The sequence below is a fragment of the Lotus japonicus genome, chromosome 6 (assembly GCF_012489685.1).
Source record: "Lotus japonicus ecotype B-129 chromosome 6, LjGifu_v1.2".
NCBI classification, from domain to species: domain Eukaryota; kingdom Viridiplantae; phylum Streptophyta; class Magnoliopsida; order Fabales; family Fabaceae; genus Lotus; species Lotus japonicus.
In genome coordinates, this window is record NC_080046.1 from 51181698 (window position 1) to 51204561 (window position 22864).

The 22864-nt window shown below is 35.9% G+C and overlaps 1 protein-coding gene across 2 annotated transcripts; it reads left to right on the top strand.

Annotated features, from left to right (window-relative positions):
- The first annotated feature begins 517 nt into the window (after positions 1 to 517).
- LOC130726443 (187-kDa microtubule-associated protein AIR9) lies at positions 518 to 22501 on the top strand. Of its 2 annotated transcripts, XM_057577703.1 has the most exons (37): positions 519 to 676; positions 795 to 1619; positions 2046 to 2117; positions 2339 to 2404; positions 2496 to 2567; positions 2718 to 2783; positions 2871 to 2933; positions 3023 to 3088; positions 4048 to 4147; positions 4350 to 4684; positions 4766 to 4880; positions 6213 to 6333; positions 6558 to 6733; positions 7793 to 7928; positions 8075 to 8175; positions 8265 to 8312; positions 9645 to 9826; positions 9978 to 10095; positions 10257 to 10384; positions 10964 to 11132; positions 11783 to 11901; positions 12644 to 12812; positions 12957 to 13041; positions 13154 to 13227; positions 13323 to 13442; positions 14005 to 14197; positions 14290 to 14411; positions 14660 to 14867; positions 16066 to 16139; positions 16265 to 16403; positions 18327 to 18508; positions 19282 to 19437; positions 20249 to 20380; positions 21269 to 21327; positions 21631 to 21663; positions 21787 to 21918; positions 22026 to 22501. In XM_057577703.1, the coding sequence occupies exons 2-37, from the start codon at positions 828 to 830 to the stop codon at positions 22200 to 22202; spliced, it is 5100 nt and encodes a 1699-aa protein (XP_057433686.1). In that variant the 5' UTR covers positions 519 to 676; positions 795 to 827; the 3' UTR covers positions 22203 to 22501. The 2 variants fall into 2 exon arrangements, with proteins under 2 accessions (XP_057433687.1, XP_057433686.1); XM_057577704.1 differs by lacking the exon at positions 22026 to 22501 and having other exon boundaries at positions 518 to 676; positions 21631 to 21662; positions 21785 to 21915.
- Positions 22502 to 22864: the final 363 nt, after the last annotated feature.

A 22864-nucleotide genomic window follows, 5' to 3' on the forward strand; every position in this document is an offset into this window, starting at 1 on the left:
GAAAAAAGCTTATCATATCCGGTCTAGTACTATAAGACCTTATACTATCCGGCATTATACAATATAACATATCAAATGGATATGAATGTATATTGAGAAAAAAAAATGGATATGAGTGTATGCCAATTGCCAAATCAAATAAATTTGTTTCTATTTTTCATTTTAATTCTTTATTTCAAAATTTCTCTCTCTAAATCATTACTAATCAAAATAAATTTGTAAGTAATCATCTTTCCCAAAATAAACTGCAGTACATGATGTGACGGTGTGTAGTAAATTCAAATGTTGGGATTAAAGAGGGAAAAGAAAATGAAATCATGGAAACAAAATCAAAACCAAAATCTAGCAAGACAACAAAAACAAAATATTAAAAACAAACTTATGGGTTCAACCCTCCGTCCTTGTCACACAACCCGCCCTTGAATTCGCGGACAAAAAAGTTTAAAAATTTCAAGAAACCCTACCATACCCTACCCCACACCAAGTCACTTTCCTTTTTGGCTCCATTTTTCTACACCCTCGTTATTGGCTCCAGCTCCTCTGTCCCTCTCATCCCCCTTTTTCTTTTCTCCACCCACTACTACTCTCTCCCCCACACCCTCTCAAAACTCTCTCTATCACTCAAATTCACTTCCATCTTCTTCTGCTTCCTCTACTAGATCTCTTCATTTTCCAGGTACATTGTGCCACTCACTCAGATCCAACCGTTTTCATTTTCAGTCCCTCATCTCCTTGCTATTTACGCTTCTTACCCTTTTTTGTTTTTTTGTTTTTCCTTTGCATGCAATTTTTAGTTTCTGTGAGTGTTGAAGAAGCTTCGCATATAAATGGAGGAGGCTCCGTTGGAGCAACCGCGTGAAGACGCTGCATCGGAGAACCGGAAGAGCTCCTCGGGAAGCGTGAAGGCTGCGGCGAGAATCGCCGCAACCTCTGGTGGTTCGGTTTCTGCAAGGAAGAAAGTGGAGCCTCGGAATGTATCGGGTTCGGGTGCGGGTACGAAGAGATCGGGTTCGATTGGCGGTTTGGCGAGTTCGGTTTCTGTGCCGCCGAGGCGGAGTAGTACTGGAGGATTGGTACAGAGGCCGTCGGTGCCGGATGGAAGTAGGAAAACGGTTGCTGAATCTGCTGCCGGCGGTCGGAGCAGAGTTTCTTCGGCGGCCGAGCCTGTGCGGAGGTCTTTGCCGGAGTTACGGCGGAGTTCGTTAGCATCGCCGCGTGGTGGTGTCACTGGGAAGCCGGCGGTCTCGCCGGTGAGTTCGGGTTTGAGGACGACCGCTGTGTCTGGTGCGAGTAAGGTGGAAGTTGCGAAGAAGTCGTTAACTAAGCCGGCATTGTCGTCTCCGGCTTCTGCTTCTTCTTCGTCGAGGAGAATTGGTTCTTCGGCGGTTGGTGGTAGCGGTGGTTCTGCTAGGAGGACGGTTTCGAATGTCTCCTCGCCGTCATCGTCAGTGTCATCTGCACGTTCGGCCTCTGGGGGGTTGAGAGCGGGCTCGTTGTCGTCGTCTTCGAAGGATAGGAGCTCTGCTCTGCCTGGAAGGAGGAGAGTGGGAACTCCTGACAGCCGTGATTCGCGGTTCGTTGTTCTTCCGCAGATTGAGATTAAGGCCAATGATGAATTGGTAAGCTTTGTGGTTTTGATTTACTGTCTAGAATCTTATTAGTGAATTACTGATGAGTCTGGAAGTGAAGAGATTGCTGAAAAAGAGGGAATGTAGATGTAGGTGATTTTGTTTTTTCGAGATAATCAATGGTTGCTGGATGATTTATTTGAATTTCAGTAGAGAATGGGTTAGCTTAGTTGCTCTTACAATCACACTTGTTCAAATCAAAATTGACACCAACCCAGTTATATCTTGTATGTTTTATTAACTATTTAATAAACAATTCTAATTGATATATTGGGGTACTGTAGTTATTACAAATGTGACTCACCAGTTGCCTTCTTCCCATGAGTGTGCTCAATTTTGCCTCATGCATATTTGAAGCTAAACTTGAATGTTTACTGCATATTGTCTAATTTTGGGTCCATTTTGATATGTTATTAGAGATTGGATCTTAGGGGACACAGGGTTCGCAGTCTCAATGCCAGTGGATTAAACTTATCCTCAAACTTAGAGGTAAATGTATCTTCTGTTCAGCTTATTATTTATATCAGACAATCTGTGCAAAGTTGTTTCTGGCAGTTTTTAATCAATATGCCAAGCAATGGCCTTATTAAAGTCTGATTCCACACAAGCATATGAATACATTTATATGAAAGATCTCTCTATTTAGAGTACCTAGTTTGTTTGTCTTTTGAGAGTTTCCATTGCATTTAACTCATGATTCTTATTGGCAGTTTGTATATCTCCGAGACAATCTTTTGTCTACCCTGGAAGGAGTAGAAATATTGACGAGAGTGAAGGTTTGATATATAATTTACATAAGGGTGTTGGTTGAATAATTTAAAATAAACTTCTTACGAGCTGATTGAAAAAAACTGTTTACTTTATCAGGTTCTTGATTTGAGTTTTAACGATTTTAAGGGTCCTGGATTTGAGCCACTTGAGAATTGTAAAGTACTGCAGGTATATTTTCTTTCTTTCTTTGTTCCCCCCCTTTTTTTTTTCAAAATATGTATGTGTGTTCAGACTTTTGTCTTATGGCTGCGATGAAAAAGGTTAAAGAATTCATAATTATTTTATGATGGCATTATGAAATCCTAAAGTTTCTTGCAGCAACTCTATCTTGCTGGAAATCAAATCACATCATTGGCTAGTCTTCCGCAGCTTCCTAATTTGGAGGCAAGCTTTTAAAAACCCCTTCTACTTGTTGTGATCTTCTCTACTGTGTTCATAAAAACTATCTATTTGTTATGTTTCATTCTGCAGTTCCTCTCAGTAGCTCAAAATAAGTTGAAATCTCTTGCTATGGCAAGTCAACCTCGACTCCAGGTTTTTTTTCTTTTCCCATTCGTTTTAGCCATATATGGTGTGTTGCGCGAATGATTGAATCCTTTATCAAATGAAATTATTTGATACAGGTCTTAGCTGCCAGCAAAAACAGAATTTCTACGCTGAAGGGATTCCCATATTTACCAGCTCTTGAGGTTAGTATTTAATCTTTTTAATTAGGTAGGATAACCTGAACACGTGATCATAATCATTGCACTTTTATTGTAATAGTCTTTTTCGTAGATATAATTCATCATTGTGTATTGTCTGATAAAGATTTCCTAGTCATTGGGAATGGCTAGTGATCTCTTAAAAAGCAAATAGAACAGTGTTGTTGATCAGTAACACTTAGACATTATAATCCTTATTTTCAGCTTGTGTGTTTTTTTCCCGCTTCTGTTTTGATGAATTACTTTTTATTTTATTATAGAGGCACGAAGGTTCTATGTTTTCTTTTTTTGGGCTCGCTGACAAGGAATTTCATTATTGATTCCCTTTTTCTATGTTGACTGATTCATGTATCCGACTTAACTTAGTGGAAGAAAACTTGGATACTGTTGTTGATATTTTTGGTTTTACTTCTTCTAAATAAAAATAGTTCAATTTTTTTGGATATATATGTGATGTGAGATTCACTTTGTACTTCTGTTATTTTTACCTCTTGCTGAGTAAAATATGCAGTAAAACTTAGTTAATTACTACATTGGTTTTTATGAATTTATCCAGTTTTAAAATCAGTCCCAGCCTGCAATTACCAAACGTTTCTTATTGGGTTTGCATCCATTAATTTAATCCTGTGACGTAGGTGATACTTTCCCCTAACCTAAAGGCCAAGGCTTAGTCATATGAGTATGACTGTGGTCACAGTGGGGACCCAGTTAGGAACAATTGGTATTTATGCAACCCAATTGGAGTCCTTTAAATTATATAGGCACTGATTTAGAAATTGGATAAAACTATAGATAATAATGTAATGATTAAACCTGAGAAATTTCAAGTAACTTTCAGAGACTTAAATTAGTGTTAAATTTACACATGCACGGGTGAATGTGTAAATACAGATTGATTATGTTACTTTAAATGATTTGTTGTATACTTGTATTGCATGCTGTAGCATTTGCGAGTGGAGGAGAATCCTATACTTAAGATGCCTCATGTGGAAGCAGCCTCAATATTGCTTGTTGGGCCTACTTTGAAAAGATACAATGATAGAGGTATGAGACTTTAAGTTATGCTTATTGTTTGGCATCTTAAATTGTTGAGTGAACTGGTTGAAGAATGCATCTTGATTCTAAATCGCTAACCACAGGTCAAGAAGTACCTGACATGATTTCTGAATATGATTTATACTGGTATCTTTTAGCTCTTATGTTGTTATGTATTAAGATTGTTTATTGAAAATAAAAAGCTTTGCAGACCTTTCTCGTGAGGAAGTGGCAATAGCAAAGCGTTATCCTGCACATACAGCTTTATGTATTAGAGATGGTTGGGAGTTTTGTCGCCCTGAGCATGTTGCAGAGTCAACTTTCCACTTTCTAGTTGAGAAATGGAAGGACCATATTCCTCCTGGGTTTCTCCTCAAAGAAGCTTCAATAGATAAACCTTTGGAAGAAGATGTGTGTAGCTGTCACTTCACAATTATTCATGATGGTGCCTTGAGTACAGACCTGCCATTAATTTTAAAATATCAATGGTTTTGTGGTGATGTAACTCTTTCGAATTTTTTCCCTATTCCAGATGCTACTGGTGAGGTAAGGAGTCAACATGATCATATCTGCTTCATATTTGTGTCTCTCATGCTATTTATATTTCTGGCGTTGTTTGATTTTCAGATTTACTGGCCAAAGCATAATGACATTGGAAAAGTTTTGAAAGTGGAATGTACTCCTGTTTTAGGAGAAACAGAATATCCTCCTATATTTGCCATCTCTTCTCGTGTTTCACCAGGTAGGCTTGTCTTGTGTACTTATAGATAAAAACGAAAGTTTTGAGATCTTAGTCAGTCCAACAGGAGTAAAATGACCCACTTACTTTGGCTTCAGATAGCTGTGAAAGTACATGTGGTATTTAATTAAAATGATTTATTATGATTTCCTTTTTTTATTCATGTTCTTCAATGCTTTCTATAACTTTTTGAAACTGAAAAGTTCACCTCCTCCTTATGGTTTTTATTGCGGGAAAGTCCAAATCTGTCTTGAAACATCCTTTCTGAATTCACAACTTCAATTTGTAGGAGAGGGGTAAAACTCCATTATGCAGCAGTAGGCATGAAGTTGTGTGAATATCAAATAAACTTTCTTGTTTCCTTGTATCAAAATTTGACAATTTGTGAATTTCCTTTCTTATGAAAGTTATATACATGTTCTATACAATGGGAGGGGGGATTAATTTCAAGTAGAAATCATCATTTGGGGAAAAATGTTAATCTGAATTTATTTTGATGAAATAATGTTAGGGAAACCTTTGGAACTTGGAAGCACATGGCTTTTTGAAGTAGTAACCTCTAACATTACCTCATCAAGCATTTCACTGCTTCTCTACACAATTTTCTTAAGTTTTTGGGATAGTTGATTCATGAGTCATGACATGATTGATTGGAAGTTAGAGTGGACTTGTGATGAGATGAAGTAGAGACGGCAGGGGGTGAAGAGGAAGTAGGAGGTGAAGTGGGAGTTGATATGGTGGTATGAAGAATAGAGATTTACTAGGTAGGAGAAGATAGATTTGAATATGGAGGAGTATAGGAATAACCATTCCGCCATCAGTTACAAGGCACTTGTAGACTTTCTGATCAGACAAATAATCAAGAAAGATGCATTGTTGGGGTTTGTAGACTAACTTAAGGAATGTGTAACAATTAGCTAGCACTCCAAAGTATCCTGAGAAATTCATAATGACATGTCTTCTTATACAGTTTGGTAAAAGGCACTTCATTGTGTAGAAAAGTGGTGAAATGCTTGATAAGGTAATGTTAGAGACTGGTATTACATGTGCATTATATGTAAAATGGTCTCTAGGTTCTATTATAATTGACTGTTATATCAGCTTGAATAAGTTGCATATGTTTGGTGACTGATTGAAGCGTCAACTAACACTATATAAATAAAATATACTATGGTTCAGTAATCACAATTGTATTCAGTTTTCGAGAACCACTCTGTTATCTCTCTCTCTCTCTCTCTACAATTTTCTTACTCTTGTATATAAATTTCCTGTTCTTTTGATATTTTCTTAACGCTTACCTACTTCATTTTTTTTTCACTTGCTGCATATCACAAGGGAGTGGAATTCCAAAAGTTGTCAACCTTGAAGTGCACGGAGAGCTGGTAGAAGGAAGTATAATCAGGGGTTGTGCTAAGATTGCATGGTGCGGTGGGACTCCAGGAAAAGGTGTTGCTAGGTGAGATGACATTCCTTTTATTTGTACGTGTTTGTTTCTAACAATGTGTACAAGTTCTTAGGTTGACACCTAAATATTTTGAACTCGTATTTTTAGCCAAGCTATGAAATTATCATTCCTAATTTCTGGTTGTGTGGTTTTTTCATCTATGTAACAGTCTGGTTTATATCTTGTTATCATACAATCCAACTATGTCATTTGTTTTGTTTCCTTTCATACTTTAGTTGGCTGCGGAGGAAGTGGAATAGCACTCCTGTTGTCATCGCTGGGGCGGAAGATGAGGAGTATCAGCTGACCATTGATGATGTTGATTCAAGTTTAGTTTTCATGTACACGCCAGTAACAGAAGAAGGTGCCAAAGGAGAACCTCAATATAAATATACAGATTTTGTAAGAGCTGGTAAGGGTAGAATTTTCTCTGTTTTTGTATTCTTTAATTTTCTTCTAGTTCCTATTAAAATATGCTTGGTAGCAACATAATTTGGTTTCTGATTGAGCTCAATGAAATAGTGTGATCCATATAGCCGATTCACTTAGTGGGATAAGGCTAAACATAAGTGTAAAAGTTATGGAATTATGATCACTTATTGTTAGCAAGTTATTTGGTGTTAATTACTTAAGTTTGCTATTGATTAGTTTATTTAGTTCCTGGAATTATTTGATTATGATCAGTTGATCACATTATGGATATTACTTATGAGACAAATTTACAGCCTAGAGATATGCTAGTTCTTCAAACATTCTTTGTTTCAATATGGTATATGATAAAAACCTGTTCTAATTTGAAATCCTGTTCTCCTTTTAATTTAATTCAAAGAGTATACTGTTTAAGTACAGATCCAGTGCCTAGGCTCCTATTTAGAATATTGCTTTGTTCTAAGATTAACATACACTTCACATATATTACTTCCCTATGCTAGAACATATAATTAGATATAGGAATGACCGTGGGTAGGGTTTGGGACTTTGGGTAGCCTTTCCCCATACCCATGTTTTAAACGTGTCCATCTCCGTACTCGTGTGGTAGCTACTTGAATGCACGTCCCCATACCCACTGGGTACCTATAGGCCTGTACGCGGATCCCCTATCTAGCTTGAGGTATAGTGTTGAATAGTCCAAAAATTCTGTGTGTGCAGCTAAACTATTATTTGCACAGGAACTGTGCATTATATACAAGTTTTATGCAACAAACTGTTTAAATACACTCAATACTCAGCCAGACTCATGCATTCCAACTTTAGTAGTTCTCTCTTCCTTTCTGATGTTGTATGCATTTAACAAATAGTCTCCATTTGCCCCATGCTTTTAGTTCAGCATGTATATTTGAAACATCTTGTCATCTTAGGTTGCTTACATTTGGTCAAGACTATATAACTTTAATTTGAGTTATTTCTACAAGACACCCTTTAATTGATTTACTAATTGTCCTATAATTGTCTTTTTTACTACACATGGCAGCTCCTCCCTCTGTCAGTAACGTAAGGATAGTCGGAGAGGCTGTTGAGGGAAATATTATCAAAGGTGTTGGTGATTATTTTGGTGGAAGGGAGGGTCCCAGCAAATTTGAATGGTTACGGAAGAACAGGGACGTAGGGTCAGTATTCTCTGCTTCATGCTTTATTGAAGGGCACCAAAGTGTTAAGCTAAAAAATCAAGCCTGTTATTCTAGTCTTGTGATTCATGCTTTTGCAAATTGGAAAGTATTGTTTATTCCTGTTTCATGGTGGCAAATATCTGCAGAGACTTTCTATTAGTGTCAGCTGGTACATCCGAGTATACCTTGACCAAAGAGGATGTTGGTTGTTGCTTGGCTTTTGTATACATGCCAATTAATTTTGAAGGTTTAGTATCTGGACTTGACATGATCAATGTATCCTTTCCGTTCAGTTGTCACATCTTTCCGTAACATCTTCGATGGTGTATCTTTCAGGTCAGGAAGGAAAATCTGTGTCAGTAATGTCTCCTGCTGTGAAACAAGGTATCTTGATGACTATTTAGAATGTCACCCCTGAATCTATAATTAGCTTCTTCTGTTTTCTCTGTTACAGTACAGCCATTATTTTTTACTCTTAAGTGTAGTAGCAGGTGCCATTTTATTGTAAATGCCACTGGTGGGTGATATATTTAATATTTGGGTCCTTGTATGGTGCTAATTTCTTTGTCACGATGTATAAACTTATTGTCTGATGAGGCATAATTCCATTTCAAGGCTTCTAGCTAACAACCTAAGCTTTAAGGAAAGTTAGGTCCCGTTTGGTCACAAGCGCTTATGAAGCTATTTTAAATTTTTTATTAAAATAAATTGAAAATAAGCTATATATAAGCATAAGCTCTTATTCATAAGCAATCCTGAGTAGCTTATGAAAGTAAGCTCAAAACAGCTTATGGTAGGTCATAAGCTGTTTGCATAAGCTCTCCCAAACAGTGACATAAGCGCTTATGCTATCAAATAAGCTCTTCCAAATGGGGCCTTAGTCTTTTATATTTTATTAAAGCCTTGATGAAATTATATGTCTAGTCTTTAAAGTATAGAATGAGGAAAAAAGGAATACAAAGAACAAAATTTTATTGATATAATATATTGGCTGTGATCTTACAAAAGACAACAAATACCCTTCTAGACTCCTAATTCTAGTCAAATAGGGAAACTAATTATGATTCCTAATCCTAATTAAACAAGGAAATAGATCAATATAAATAAGGAAATAAAGAAACCAATCCTAAAGAATAATTTAAGTTACATTATATTACTCAAAGATATGATCAAGATATTGTAAGATACTACCTCCGTTCCTTATTATAAGAACCAAATAATTACCTCACGCCTCTTAGGAAATGTGGTTACTTAATGTAGTTGTGTGAAGATATCAACCCTAGATTCGTCAATTCAAATGGTCAGTTGACTGATGTTTTCACTAAGTGTTTGAGAGGTCCTCGAGTTAATTTTATTTGTAACAAGCTTGGTGCGTATGACTTACATGCTCCATCTTGAGGGGGTGTGTATTTCTTGTATTTATGGTTATTAGGCAACATAATCATTTAAATAAGGAAACTAAAATATTATGTATTGATTGTACCTATTTTATATAATGACCTCTGTCATGCGGTTGAGACACACAAATTCAATTTCTCGGCTTTTCCTAATTCAACGCATACTGTGTTACTTGCATAATTATGCATGTGTCCTCAGTTATTTTCCGATTCTTCCGGTAACCTGATGAAGAAATGGAGATGGTTTTGAAAAGTGAAATTACTGCTATGTTATATAGGCTGTTTGCATGTGCTTATGTTGCTTCTGTCTTAATTACAGCACCCCCAAAAGTATCAAATGCCAAAATAATTGGTGATCTACGTGAGAATGGCAAGATAACTGCTACTGGTATTGTAACTGGAGGAACTGAAGCATCTAGTAGAGTTCAGTGGTATAAAACATGTTCATCAATTTTGGATGAAAACAGTCTTGAAGCATTAAGTACTTCCAAAATTGCTAAAGTAGGTTCTTTTCTTTTTTTTGGGTGGGTGGGTGTTTCACATTGAGCTACACAATGCTTTCTCAAATAAGGGCTCATTTTCCCCTAGTACATGTACACATTTTTCCTAATACATCTTATTCCAACTCCTTGTTTGGTTTTAACCTGGTCAGGCATTCCGCATACCTCTTGGAGCTGTTGGCTGTTACATTGTTGCAAAATTTACACCAATGACTCCTGATGGTGATGTCGGTGAACCTGCATTTGTGATATCTGATAGAGCAGTTGAGAGTAGGTTTCTTGTTTCTTCTCACTCCCTTTGTTCTTATTCTGTCATATGGTGTCAAGATTCAAGATTATAAATCCCATAATCTATATAAACTGGTTCCCCCTAATATATATATTTCTTCTCAAATCAAAATCTATCTTATTTATAATGTGACTTTTTGCAGCTCTTCCCCCGAGCTTGAATTTCTTATCTATTATTGGAGATTACTGTGAAGATGGAATATTGACAGCTTCATATGGATATGTTGGAGGCCATGAAGGAAAAAGTATATATAATTGGTATATTCATGAGGTATGCTCGCATCAAAGTTATACAGGGTATGCGGATTTAATAATTGTTATGGGAGCTTAATCCCTATCACATTTACCTATTGATTTCTCTAACTAATTTTGTCTATGCCTTGTGGGAACTGTAGAATGTTACTGTATAAAATAGAGCAGAAATGGTATGGGATGGAAATTTTTAATTTTTCATTCTTGATGCTTGCTATATGTTGAAAAATATGAAGAAAATATATGCTGTCTGTCTTTGGCTAGAAAGGATTTTTCGATATTTGAATTAAAATGTCTAGCTTTCATTGTTAGAAGGCTGTTTTCTTATTCTGTATGTGGTCCCCAGTTAATGTTTACGCTTGTAGACAAACAGTTTGCTGAATTGTGTCTCATCTGGTACCTTGCGTTTGATTTTGGTTGCATCTAATTTAAAACAATAAAATGCGTTTGGATTTTTTATGAAAGAAGGAAGGGTTTGAAAACAGGTATAGACTTGACCTACTAGAAATAGATGTGAATTGCATTTCCATTAATAACAACTGTCCTTCAAATTGAAAATTATAATCTAATATATTTGGTTATTTACTGGATTGTGCAGGTTGAAGGTGATTTAGGTTCCTTGATACCAGATGTTTCCGGTCTTTTACAGTATCGTATTGCCAAAGAAGCCATTGGAAAATTCATCTCTTTCCAGTGTACTCCAGTACGTGACGATGGCGTTGTAGGTGACCTTAGAATTTGCATGGGCCAGGAGCGTGTTCGTCCTGGTAAGGCATTTGTGGGACCTATGGCTAAATTTGAATAAAATTTAGTTATTTTTTTATTGTGTTTTTTTTTTAAATATAAAATGAAAATTTAAATTAATTACATGCTAGAGATTTCTGATACCAAAAGTAGTAAAAGAGAAGGTACAAAAACTGGAGGATCAAGAGTCTTCCATAAGCTACTAAATAAAAGCAATACAAGAAAATACCTGCTCTGAAGGGAAACCTATGTGGAAAAAGAAACCTATCCCATAAGATGTGGACAGATATAATGTTTAGGACAAATTCTGGAATTATGCTCTGTACAAATACATCAAACTCTATCAAACAAAAATTCTGAATCGCCCAGTTGTCATATGTCATTTAGATGATGATTTCTTTGTAATTAGCACTGAAGATGGTATAAATATCTAGATGTACTATTGATTAATTAATTAATCACCCTGTTTTTCCTCGAACCCTCTTCTAATTGTAAATTATTGTCTGCGAAACCTTCATCTCTTCAATCCCACCAAAAGTTCTCATCTACACTGCCTGATCATAAACAAATTAACATTGTTTTTTTGTTATGTGATTGTTGTCTTTTCTTTATTTATGTTTATCTTATTTGCTGCATGTTTGGATTCTCATAATGGAGTTGTTCTTGGTCTCAGGAAGCCCGCGATTGCTTTCTTTACACATAGTTGGAAATGCTGTTGAAGGAACAATGCTAAGAATTGAAAAAACATATTGGGGTGGTGATGAGGGAGATTCAATTTACCGCTGGCTTAGGGTACTTAGAATCTCAACTTTTTTATTCTTGCCAGTCTTTGTTCAGAATTCCAAATTTAATTTGGAATGGCCAAAATCATATATTCCATTCTACCAGTGTTTGAACTGCGGTTTAACTTTTCCTCTTCATAGAGTGATTTGTGCGTGTAGCGGTGACAATGAACTTTGAGGTTAAATGTAACTTTTTATTAAAAGAATGATTACGGTCGAACTCTAGACTTCTTACTAGTAGTGGCTCTATATGTGATTAACCAATCTTTATGATCTCCCATTGACTAATGATATGATAAAAAAAGTCACTATAAAGGGTTCAACAGTTTCTCTTTAGCAGCTGAGTTAGCTTTTAGCTTGAATTCATCAACTATTTCTAAAGCTTAGCAGTTAGGTGAAGACATATAGGATGGGGTTCTTAATCTGTGTGTGTAAATTGTTCATATAATTAAGTTCAGTAACCTTGCTTCCAGTATGGAAACACTGAATATATCATGATCGTTACATGAAAGAGAGACTAAGCAAACTTAACTGTTGTAATAGTTTTGTTTTTTTGAAAAGCTTAACTGTTATAATAGTAAAGCAGGAGCAAGGACAAACTTCCCCTATGGTTGCCATATTGAGTGAAGAGGGAAATATATAGCATATTCCTCCCCCACTTGTTTTATGTGTCTTATTGTCTTGATGCTAATATACATTGTCAGTCAATTAAATATTTGATCAACCAACATTTTTTCTTTGGCTTTGTGCAGACCAGTTCCGACGGTACACAAAGTGAAATTACGAGTGCCACCACTTCGTCATATGCACCTTCAATTGATGACATTGGCTTCTTTATTTCTGTCTCATGTGAGCCTGTCCGAAGTGATTGGGCTCGTGGACCCATGGTTCTTTCTGAACAAATTGGACCTATAATACCTGGTACTGATCTGTTCTTATTTTATTAGTGTGAACTAGGAGCTAAAATTTGTCCAGAAGATACAGAGCTTTTTTTTTGTTTCAATATTCATTTTTCCAGGGATAGGAAATTTCAATGCTTCACATTGTTTCTATGTTGCTATTCAGGACCCCCAACTTGTCATATTCTGGAATTCGTTGGATCCATGATAGAGGGGCAGCACTTGAACATGAATGCCGTGTATAGTGGAGGGTCAGGCTTCAACTATCCATTGTTTATAACTTCAATGCTTCTACTTCCAAAGTTTTTAATCTTACTCTTGTGGTTTCTTCCTCTGACATGGAATTCATTTCTTAATTTATAGAGAGAGAGGAGAATGCACCCATGAGTGGTTTAGGGTAAAGGACAATGGTGTACGAGAAAAAATAAGTGGTCATGGTGAGCTATGCGTTGTTTAGTTATGTTGTGAGAGAATTGGTGTTGTTATTTATTAATATGGCAAACTTACAATGCTTAATATTTATGATTAGCAGATTTTTTGGATTTGACTCTTCAAGATGTCGGTGCATGCATTGAACTACTCTACACCCCTGTGTGCAAAGATGGAAACAAAGGCAGTCCAAAGAGCATAGTATCTGATATGGTTTCTCCTGGTAGTATTGTTTTACAGTTTACACATGACATTTGAAATAAATTATTGACTTATGAACATGGCCTTAACTTTGTAGGTAGAGTTTAAGATACTGCCTGTGTTATTAGTGCATTTATTAGTTTAACCAAATGTTAAATCTACTTAGTTAAAAATTAATAGTAAATTCAAATTGTAAATGGTTGACAATATAATTTCAGAATAACTTCATTTGAATTTGCCAGTTATCAATTATCTAAAGCATTTATGAATGAGTTTGTGAATAGCATTCAACTCCTGGAGTGTTATTTATTTCAATACACAGTGGTTTGGTGCACCGATATTGTAGCTATACAAATTGCTCTAGCTTACTTCTGGTGAGCCCTGATTGGTGCTTGCATGCTAGCAGTTTTAGAAGTTTTTTCAATTAGTTATCATCTTTGCCTATCTCCTGATTTATGGGTCTATTTTGTTCGTAGGTTTTTTTCATGAGATGAGATACATTTTTCTAATTGCTTAATTTTTTGGCATAGATATATCATACATGCGTCCCTAATGTAATTTTACTTTTTATCTTCTGTGCACAGCGGAACCAAAGGGAATGGACCTTGTCATTCCTGACTGCTGTGAAGACGAAGAGATTACCCCATTGAGAAAATATTTTGGTGGACATGAAGGAGTTGGAGAATACATTTGGTATCAGACAAAAAATAAGCTTGATGGATCTGCACTATTAGATATAGCTAATGCTTGTGATGCTGAAATATGTGGGACAGAGCCGTAAGTACCGGTGTATTGTGTTGTGATTTTTATGACGGAGATTATATCTTTCCTGCAATTGATGGTTTTATGATTATTTTCTGTCGTGATAGAACGTATAAACCATCACTTAAGGACGTTGGAACTTATTTGGCCTTGTATTGGGTGCCTACTCGTGCGGACAACAAATGCGGGGAGCCATTGGTTGCAATATGCAGTAACCCAGTTTCTCCTGGTATCACTGTAGTTCTTAATTGAAGTTTATTATCCATTTTTGATGATGATACATTTTTTTCATAAGTATTATATAATGATTTTGATGTGGGTATCTGGTGTCGAGTGTGCACAGATATTTATGTGCATTTGGGCAAGCGATGATCTTTGCTAAGTTTTAGATTTCATTTGCGCCTTTTTTTCCATGCTACACCTGATATGTGTGGTATTTAGCAAATTTTGTTGTCTCACCCCTATTACAATTTGCAGCTCCTCCAATAGTTTCTAATGTACGCGTGAAAGCGTTGTCTTCGGGAATTTATTCTGGACAAGGTGAATATTTTGGTGGATATGAAGGAGAAAGCCTCTTTAGCTGGTATAGAGAAAATAATGAGGGAACCATTGAACTGATTAACGGGGCAAATTCTAAAACCTATGCAGTTACTGATTCAGATTACAGTTTTCGTTTGTTGTTTGGGTAACTCTTCTGTATTATTCAGTAAATTTTTATGTTTTTCCATGAATATAGCATATGATGTGCCATGATAAACACAATAGCTTGTTCAAACTTCAACTTTGAGGTATGAAAGAATAGAAAGGTCTTCATCCTGCAAGTCTTCGTCTCTATAGATTTAAACAAATTATTGGAGATGATTTTGAATGTGAGCTTGTTTTGACTTTAGATATTTAATTAAAATCACCTTTTGAAATTTTAAATTAACATACTGTATATATAGTAATTAATGATTTAAATTTACACCAATTTCATCTTTGCGTATTTTCTGCATGGCACTGGGAACTGATTTTCAATGCCTAAAGCAACCCCAATGATGGTTGTATATTTTAATATCCAAATGTGCCCTTTGTCATGATATTCATGTACATGTTATGTGTCATTGTTTAGAATCTTGTTATATAATTAGCAGGTCAGTGATCTGTGTTCTTTTGATATATTAGAATCCTTTAGGGTATTTTAGAATTGCATGTGGTTGGAATATCCTTAGGATGCATTATCAAATCAATTAATTGTCTAATTGAGTAGAAGCAATCATAGTTGTTTCCTAATTTGTTTCTTTTTTAAATTAGCATTAATAGTCTTCTTCTATCAGGGGGCTTGGGCTTGTACTGGTTTTATTACACTGGTGGTTGACCTCATTTTTAGAATATAGAGGATGACTATGTTAGAAGTCCCACATTGGCTAGAGATAAGGCCAATCAAGTGTTTATAAGGGTTGTGCAAACCTCAACTCTTGAGCTAGCTTTTGTGGTTGAGTATAGGCCTCCCAATTTCTAATATGGTATCAGAGCCTATCCTAGATCCATTTGTTGTGTGGAGACCTCCCATATTTGGGCCACCCGTTGTTGTTCCCACGTTCCAGTCTGTTCAATCCTGGACGTGAGGGGGTGTGTTAGAAGTCCCACATTGGCTAGAGATAAGGCCAATCAAGTGTTTATAAGGGTTGTGCAAACCTCAACTCTTGAGCTAGCTTTTGTGGTTGAGTATAGGCCTCCCAATTTCTAATAGACTAAATTAGTATGTATCACATCATTGATACCATATCAATCATATTCGAATTTCATATTAATGAGAGCCTCCTTTGTCCCTTTTACTCCCTTAGTCCTGTATTTTTCCCTTTATCCTGCTGACATTAATGTTCTTCTTCCCATTTTTTCAGATATACACCAGTTCGATCAGATTCAGTTGTGGGAGAACTCAGGTTATCTGATCCAACTGATATTGTGTTCCCAGGTAAGAACCTCACTTGGTGCAGGCCTGTTCTATCTAAGTTGGATTTATTTTTAAATGCTAAAGCTCCTTTGTCAAGATTTTGAATTTCTTCTTGGAAAATAAATGTGTCCTACTTTTCCCTCTAGAGCTCCCATACGTGGAGATGATTGCTCTGACAGGAAAGGCAGTTGAAGGCGACATACTTACAGCTGTTGAAGTGATTCCTAATAGTGAGATTCAACAACATGTTTGGAGCAAGTACAAGAAAGATATTAGATATCAATGGTATGGTATTATACTGTACATTTTTGCAGCATGCTACTATTTAATGCACACATTCCCTTTTCATGCCCTGAGTGAGATTCATATTGCATAGTAGTTAATCTTGGATGGAGGTGCACAGGGACCAACCTAAAAAACGCTATAGTATAGTTGATCTTGGAATGGCTGCTACACAGACAGTAGCAAGGATGAAATACTCTGAAAAAACTCTAGAGAGCGAGAGAGAGGACAAAATATGATTATGATTGAAATATGATTCTGATGCTTACTACAACTGGTGATTCAATCAAATATATAGCCTGAGACGGCTTGCTGCACAGGTAGCTAAAGCTCTAACAACCTCTAAAGACTTGTACAACTAACTCAAACAAACTTCTAACAGTTGATAACAACTTTAACTGTTAGCAACTAACAGCTGCATGTTAAACTACAATAGTATATGTGAATAACCTAAATCTATGACAAGTTGAAAGTTTAGTTGAGCGGATTAGCCTCGGCCAGCTTGGCAAAAAATGAGTGGGCTTGGTCAGAAAAGGGCAGGCTTCGCAATAATGAGGGCATATATTTTGCCCCTGCTTGTTTTAATGACTACCACAGCTGTTATTTTGCTGCAGTCCCTGCAGCTATCAGCACAACAAAACATGATGAAATTGTCTATAGCCCTGTGATTCTCCACAATTGGCTTTTCTACCATTTACACGCCTGTTATTTGAGGAACTTTCCTAATTTCATTCTATTTCATACTTATAACTTTCTGGTTAACTTTTATAGGATCTTGTTTAGGTTGAATTGGATGGTTATCCTTCAAATTCCATATTTCTTCTCTACTTTTTTTACTTAGGCCCCTTTTGGTTGAGCTTATTGTCAGCTTATTGGGTTTAGCTATGGCAATATGCTCTGATGATGTTTTTTTTTTTTTACCACGAGCTTTCTAGAACCACTTTTGAAACCATGATAATATGTTTTTAGATTGTTTTCATCAGCTAATAATTGAAGCTTATGAACATAAATCTTTGCAAAAGCTAAAATCAGCTTTGGTGATTGAGCTGTTATATTACTATAAAATTTATTATTTTACAAAATTAACCTTTATAAATTACCGAAACTCCCTTCCTGTACAAGTGCTTCTTGAAGTATGTATCCAAATGCTCTTCAACATAGGTTAGACTGCACTGGCTCGTGACATTAACTCTTAATTAACAAGCTCTTCATGTATATGTACTTATTTAAGTGTTTGTGTAAACAAGATCCAAGTTTGTTTTGCCAGTGGAGTGTAGCTCAGTTGGCGGCACCCCCAGTCTTTGTTGTGTTGAAGTATTATGATCCCTCACATCCCATTTCCCATTCCTCTCTATGTCCTATGGGACCTCATTTGATCCACAAAAGTGTGTTTTTGTGGGAGAGTTTTCTGAATTGGATTGGAATCAGCTTCATGAGGACTTATCTCTTGGATTTCTCATGTAATCTGAAGCTACGTTGAGTTTTTATATGTTCTGTCTTTTATGAAATGCAGTTTCAGTTGTCAAAATCTTTTGTTTCGAAAGCTGAAATTTTTGAATGATGACTTTGGAACTATTTTTCATATCTCTAACATGCTCTATGATTCAAGAGCACTCTGAATTTGAAATAGTATGATATACACGCCCTTTTACCTTGTAATCAATTTCTTTTAATTTAGAAGAATTTAATAGCGACAAGGAATGTACTCATGCCATGTCATTGAAATTCTGTCATGCCATGGGCCAGTTCTCCTAGAAGCCAAGATGTTAGGTGGTGTGGCCTTGCGATGGCTTCATCTATCTATCTAAAAATTATATTTGGGGTGGTACTTATTGGTATTGCATTATTATCAGGAGAATGCTAGTTGCAAACTTGTAATGATTCTTGTCAAGGCTCATTATTTATATCACATTGACATGGCTGCAGGTTTATTTCATCAGAAGTGGGAGACAATTTTACATATGATCCATTACCCAATCAGAGTTCTTGCTCCTATAGGGTGCGGCTCGAGGAAATTGGTCGTTGTTTGAAATGTGAGTGTGTCGTAACTGATGTATTTGGAAGACTGGGTGAGGTAGTATACATTGAGACAGCTCCTGTATTGCCAGGTAATTACTTTGATTAAAAGGCATTATTGCTTTACAACTGTGCCAAGTGCCATCTTTTGAATTTTAAATAAAAAATAATATCTTTAGTCTGCCTAAATAGCCATAAATATAATTTTATGCTTCCTCCCCTTGGATCTGTCACTGAATGAGATTGAAAAGTCTAAAATGATGCTAGATGAGTGGAGAAGGACTTCAGCCGGATTCGTAAGAACAAGGGTAACATACCAAATTATGCGAATTGTAGGGTGATTAAGCTCATGGCCTTTCTATGAAATTAGGGAATTGCGAAATGACAACTAAGTGGATATTAGGATAATAGACCTAATATTGAAAACCCATTTGGTTTTATGTTGGAGAGTTCAACCACGATAGTAAGATACTTGCTATGATGATTGATGGTTTGTGAATCATTGGTGAAGGCAACTGTGGGTAAATAACAATAGCCAGGCCACTGATGGTTCTCCTTCATTCCTATCATTTTTGTGTGAAATAGTTGCAGTTCTTTTGCTGGTAATGAAAAATTATTGGGGCCATTCTATATGGCACGATGGGTCAAAGAGATTAATTACATGAACATGGTTTTAAGTTCAGTAATTTGTAGGTGGGTTATTTAATGATTTTGAAATTTAACAACCAACCAAACAACATTATTTGCCACTCACGATTGTTGTGCCGTGCAAAATTATTCTCCAAATTATTGCTACTTGATGGCCATTTATTTTATAATTAACTCTCTTGCAAGTTTTCTGCCTTACTTATATGTGCATTCTTAGGCATTCCTAGAGTACACAAGCTTGAGATTGAGGGAAGGGGATTTCATACCAATCTCTATGCTGTTCGTGGCATTTATAGTGGTGGGAAGGAAGGAAAAAGTAGAATCCAGTGGCTTAGATCAATGGTTGGAAGTCCTGACTTGATCTCTATACCAGGTATGCTAAATCTTTCAGTTTACTCAACTTTTTATTGTTGGAAGTGTTGAAAAGTACTTCAATTGAATTTCGATACATACGCCACATGGACTAAATTGCATATTTTCAAATTTTACCTTGTCTTGCTGTTTGATAATTGGGATGAGGGGTGTTCTGGTTCCCAACATGTCCAAGATCAAAGTTGAGATCCCTTGGTTTTGAGAATAATTGATGATGCATTAATTTCTCAATTGACTTGGAATATATTTTTGGGTGCATGAATGGCCTATGTCGCAATTAAAGTGAATGGTCTTTCTCTTTACCATATGTGTGTGTGTGTGTGTGTGTGTGAGAGAGAGAGAGAGAGAGAGAGAGAGTTTTCTTCTTATTTTTGGGTTTTCCAGTTCGTTTCATGGTATATTATCCCCAAGATAAAAATATGGCAACAACATAGGGTTGTGCTTGAAATTTATGGCTTTCTCCACCAATCACCAACACTGAATATCTAATTAGAAATCCTAGAAAACATCAAAGAATCTCTCTCCGAAATTTATAGAAAATGCTCCTGGCTGTCCTGTCAAAGAGACCAAACATTCACTAAAGATTCTGTAAAGTTTAGACCAAAGATATCTTGTGACTGAACAGAATAGAAAAGTATGCTAGTCTCGGATAGACAGCTGCATGGTCAGTGACTTTGCTATGAATTATTTTTATTCATGACCTTTTAAGGCTGTACTTTCGTGAATGAATCTTCCCTATTTTATCTCCATTGCTTGTACTACTTGTTAGATATCTTTGTTAGTCAAAGTTCTTTCCTATGGTTAAATTCCAGGGGAAACAAGCAAAATGTATGAAGCAAATGTTGATGATGTTGGCTATAGATTGGTGGCTATATATACTCCTGTTAGAGAGGATGGAGTAGAGGGCCAATCAACTTCTGTATCCACAGATCCAATTGCAGTTGGTAAGTTGAAAGGATTATGTATATGATATCATGGTTTAATATTTAAGCAAATTATCTTATGACATTAGTAGTGATCTACTGTGAGTTGTGAAGCATTTGTTGGTAGGTAGTTTTTTATAAATGTAATTTTTAGATGAATAAGATATCTTATAGCATCTTGATCGTATCTTATAGTAATTAAGGTAATATTAATTATGGATTCTAAGATGGACAACGGTGTCAACTTCAACACCTGATGAATTATGAGACATGCTCGGATGTCACCTTCGAAACTTGTCGAGACAACATACCAAGGTTTGACAAGAGTGTTGTTACCTTCAACACCTGATGATGACTGCATAGTGAGCTTGGATCACTAAATGTAACTGATGCGGATGTGGAGAGGACTCTGGTCAAAATATTTTAAAATAGTATCCCCTCATCTTGGACCTATGGGATAGGTCTAGACTGTCACTGGTACTAGTCAAGGTTACAAATATTCAAGGCCAAACAAATGGATCACTTAAATTAACAAGTGATCTTACTTAGTGCATGCACCTCTGTTGGATTATGAATTTGCTATTTTCAAAAACAAAAGTACAATTAATTGCAGTCCACTAATAATTCCATTTCGTAATCCTAGTGTTATGAGGCATAGGAATTCCGAGTAATTTGGCTGGGAAAACCACTGTCTAATCGTTTATTGTAACTTCAATTGCAAACTAATCAAAATATGTCTGTGTTTATTTCTGTGCATAACACTTCAAATTTCTCTGTTATCTAGTGTCTTTGATGTTTTACCTCTTCATTTTGTAGATATGTTATAGTTTAGAATTTTTCAATTAAAGCACTTTTCTAGGAATTTGCACTCTGAAGGTGGGAATTATACTGACCTTCAATTCCATGCAGAGCCTGATGTTCTTAAAGAAGTGAAGCAGCACCTTGATCTTGGATCAGTGAAGTTTGAGGTGGGATATATTTATTAGTTTGGTTTTATGGTCATTACCATATTTTGAAAATTTATTGTTGATTTGTATTTTCACTACCACCATCACAAGGTACAGAAAGAATTAAACTGTGATGGATTTATGTGGATAATTAGTTATTACTGATTAATTGCAAACCAGTGATTCTAGTCCAACTAAGTTGATGTTGCACTTGTTAGAACCAGAAACCTGTATAGATGCGGCCTTGATTTTTTATCATACTTTTCTTATTAACATTTCTTACATTTTATATTCCTTAAGTTCATTGCTTGCCTTTCTTGACAGGTATTGTGTGACAAAGACCAAGGCTCAAAAAAGGTACCTATATTATATAATAAACTTCTCATGATTTCATTTCGACCTAGAATGCATTCATTTTAAAAGTGGTGGAAGAGCAAAAAGGACTAGCTTGTCCTATTTTTGATGTAATTACTATTTCAGATTTCATCAGTGGGGACATATGAGAGACGAATACTTGAAATTAACCGGAAAAGGCTCAAGGTGGTAAAGCCTGCCACTAAGACTTCCTTTCCTAATACAGAAATCCGTGGTAGCTATGCCCCTCCGTTTCACGTAAGTTTGAGTGACTTGAAAAATTCATTTCCCTCATCCACTATGTCATTTTATTGCCAGATTATAGTTTCCTTGATTTACTTGTGTTTGATCTTTAAATTTATTAGGTGGAGCTCTTCAGAAATGATCAACACCGTCTAAAAATAGTAGTGGACAGTGAAAATGAAGCAGACTTGATGGTGCACTCCCGACACCTTAGGGATGTTATTGTTCTTGTGATTCGAGGACTAGCTCAACGATTTAATAGTACTTCCCTCAATTCCCTTCTCAAGATAGAAACATGATTCTAAATTCTATTTTTACCCCTTTTCTTTTTACATTGTATAGTTGTATATCATCTGGGAAAAAAAGGTTTCTGAGGCCAGTTACCTCACATTTTGCTTGTCCTGAGTGCAAATGTTGTTGTTATGTTGAGAGATCAGCGATTAATGCCTTAATCATTGCAGGCATTGATTACTAGATCTGTGTGTTCACATTGATTGGACAATCACCATTTAAGGTTTTGCATTAAGAATTTCGTGTATATTTTGGGTCATGACAAGGGGAAGGGTTTGTTAAACAGAAATGCTGAATTTTACGAAAAGAGTAGATTGACGACCAAAGGCAAGAAACTTACGTGGCTTCACATTATTGATGTTTAAATATATTTTTTTTCATTAACCACCGAGCATGAGTTTTCATTAAAAAAGAGAATTGCTATAGTAAGAAACAAATTTCTCATAAAATCAAGGATCTGATTCTGAAAAAAAAAAAAAAACAAATTTCTCTTGTTGGTTACTCAATTGTGATTGGTACACTAGCAAATGCACCTACGCCTGTGAATGTTAAGGTGATGTTTTCATGCACATCGGGCAAAACTGGAACAAATTGGTATTTTTTTTTTGATACTTCGGGTTAAAATGACACTTTTTTAATTTCTTATAATTTTTTTTAAATGCACCAATGT

Bases quoted from the DNA above. Each gene is read 5' to 3' on its own strand.
- LOC130726443 (XM_057577703.1), top strand. From the start codon at position 828: ATGGAGGAGGCTCCGTTGGAGCAACCGCGTGAAGACGCTGCATCGGAG. The intron at 2,784-2,870 runs GCAAGCTTTTAA...TTCATTCTGCAG, and splicing joins CGCAGCTTCCTAATTTGGAG to TTCCTCTCAGTAGCTCAAAA. The intron at 4,148-4,349 runs GTATGAGACTTT...AAAGCTTTGCAG, and splicing joins GAAAAGATACAATGATAGAG to ACCTTTCTCGTGAGGAAGTG.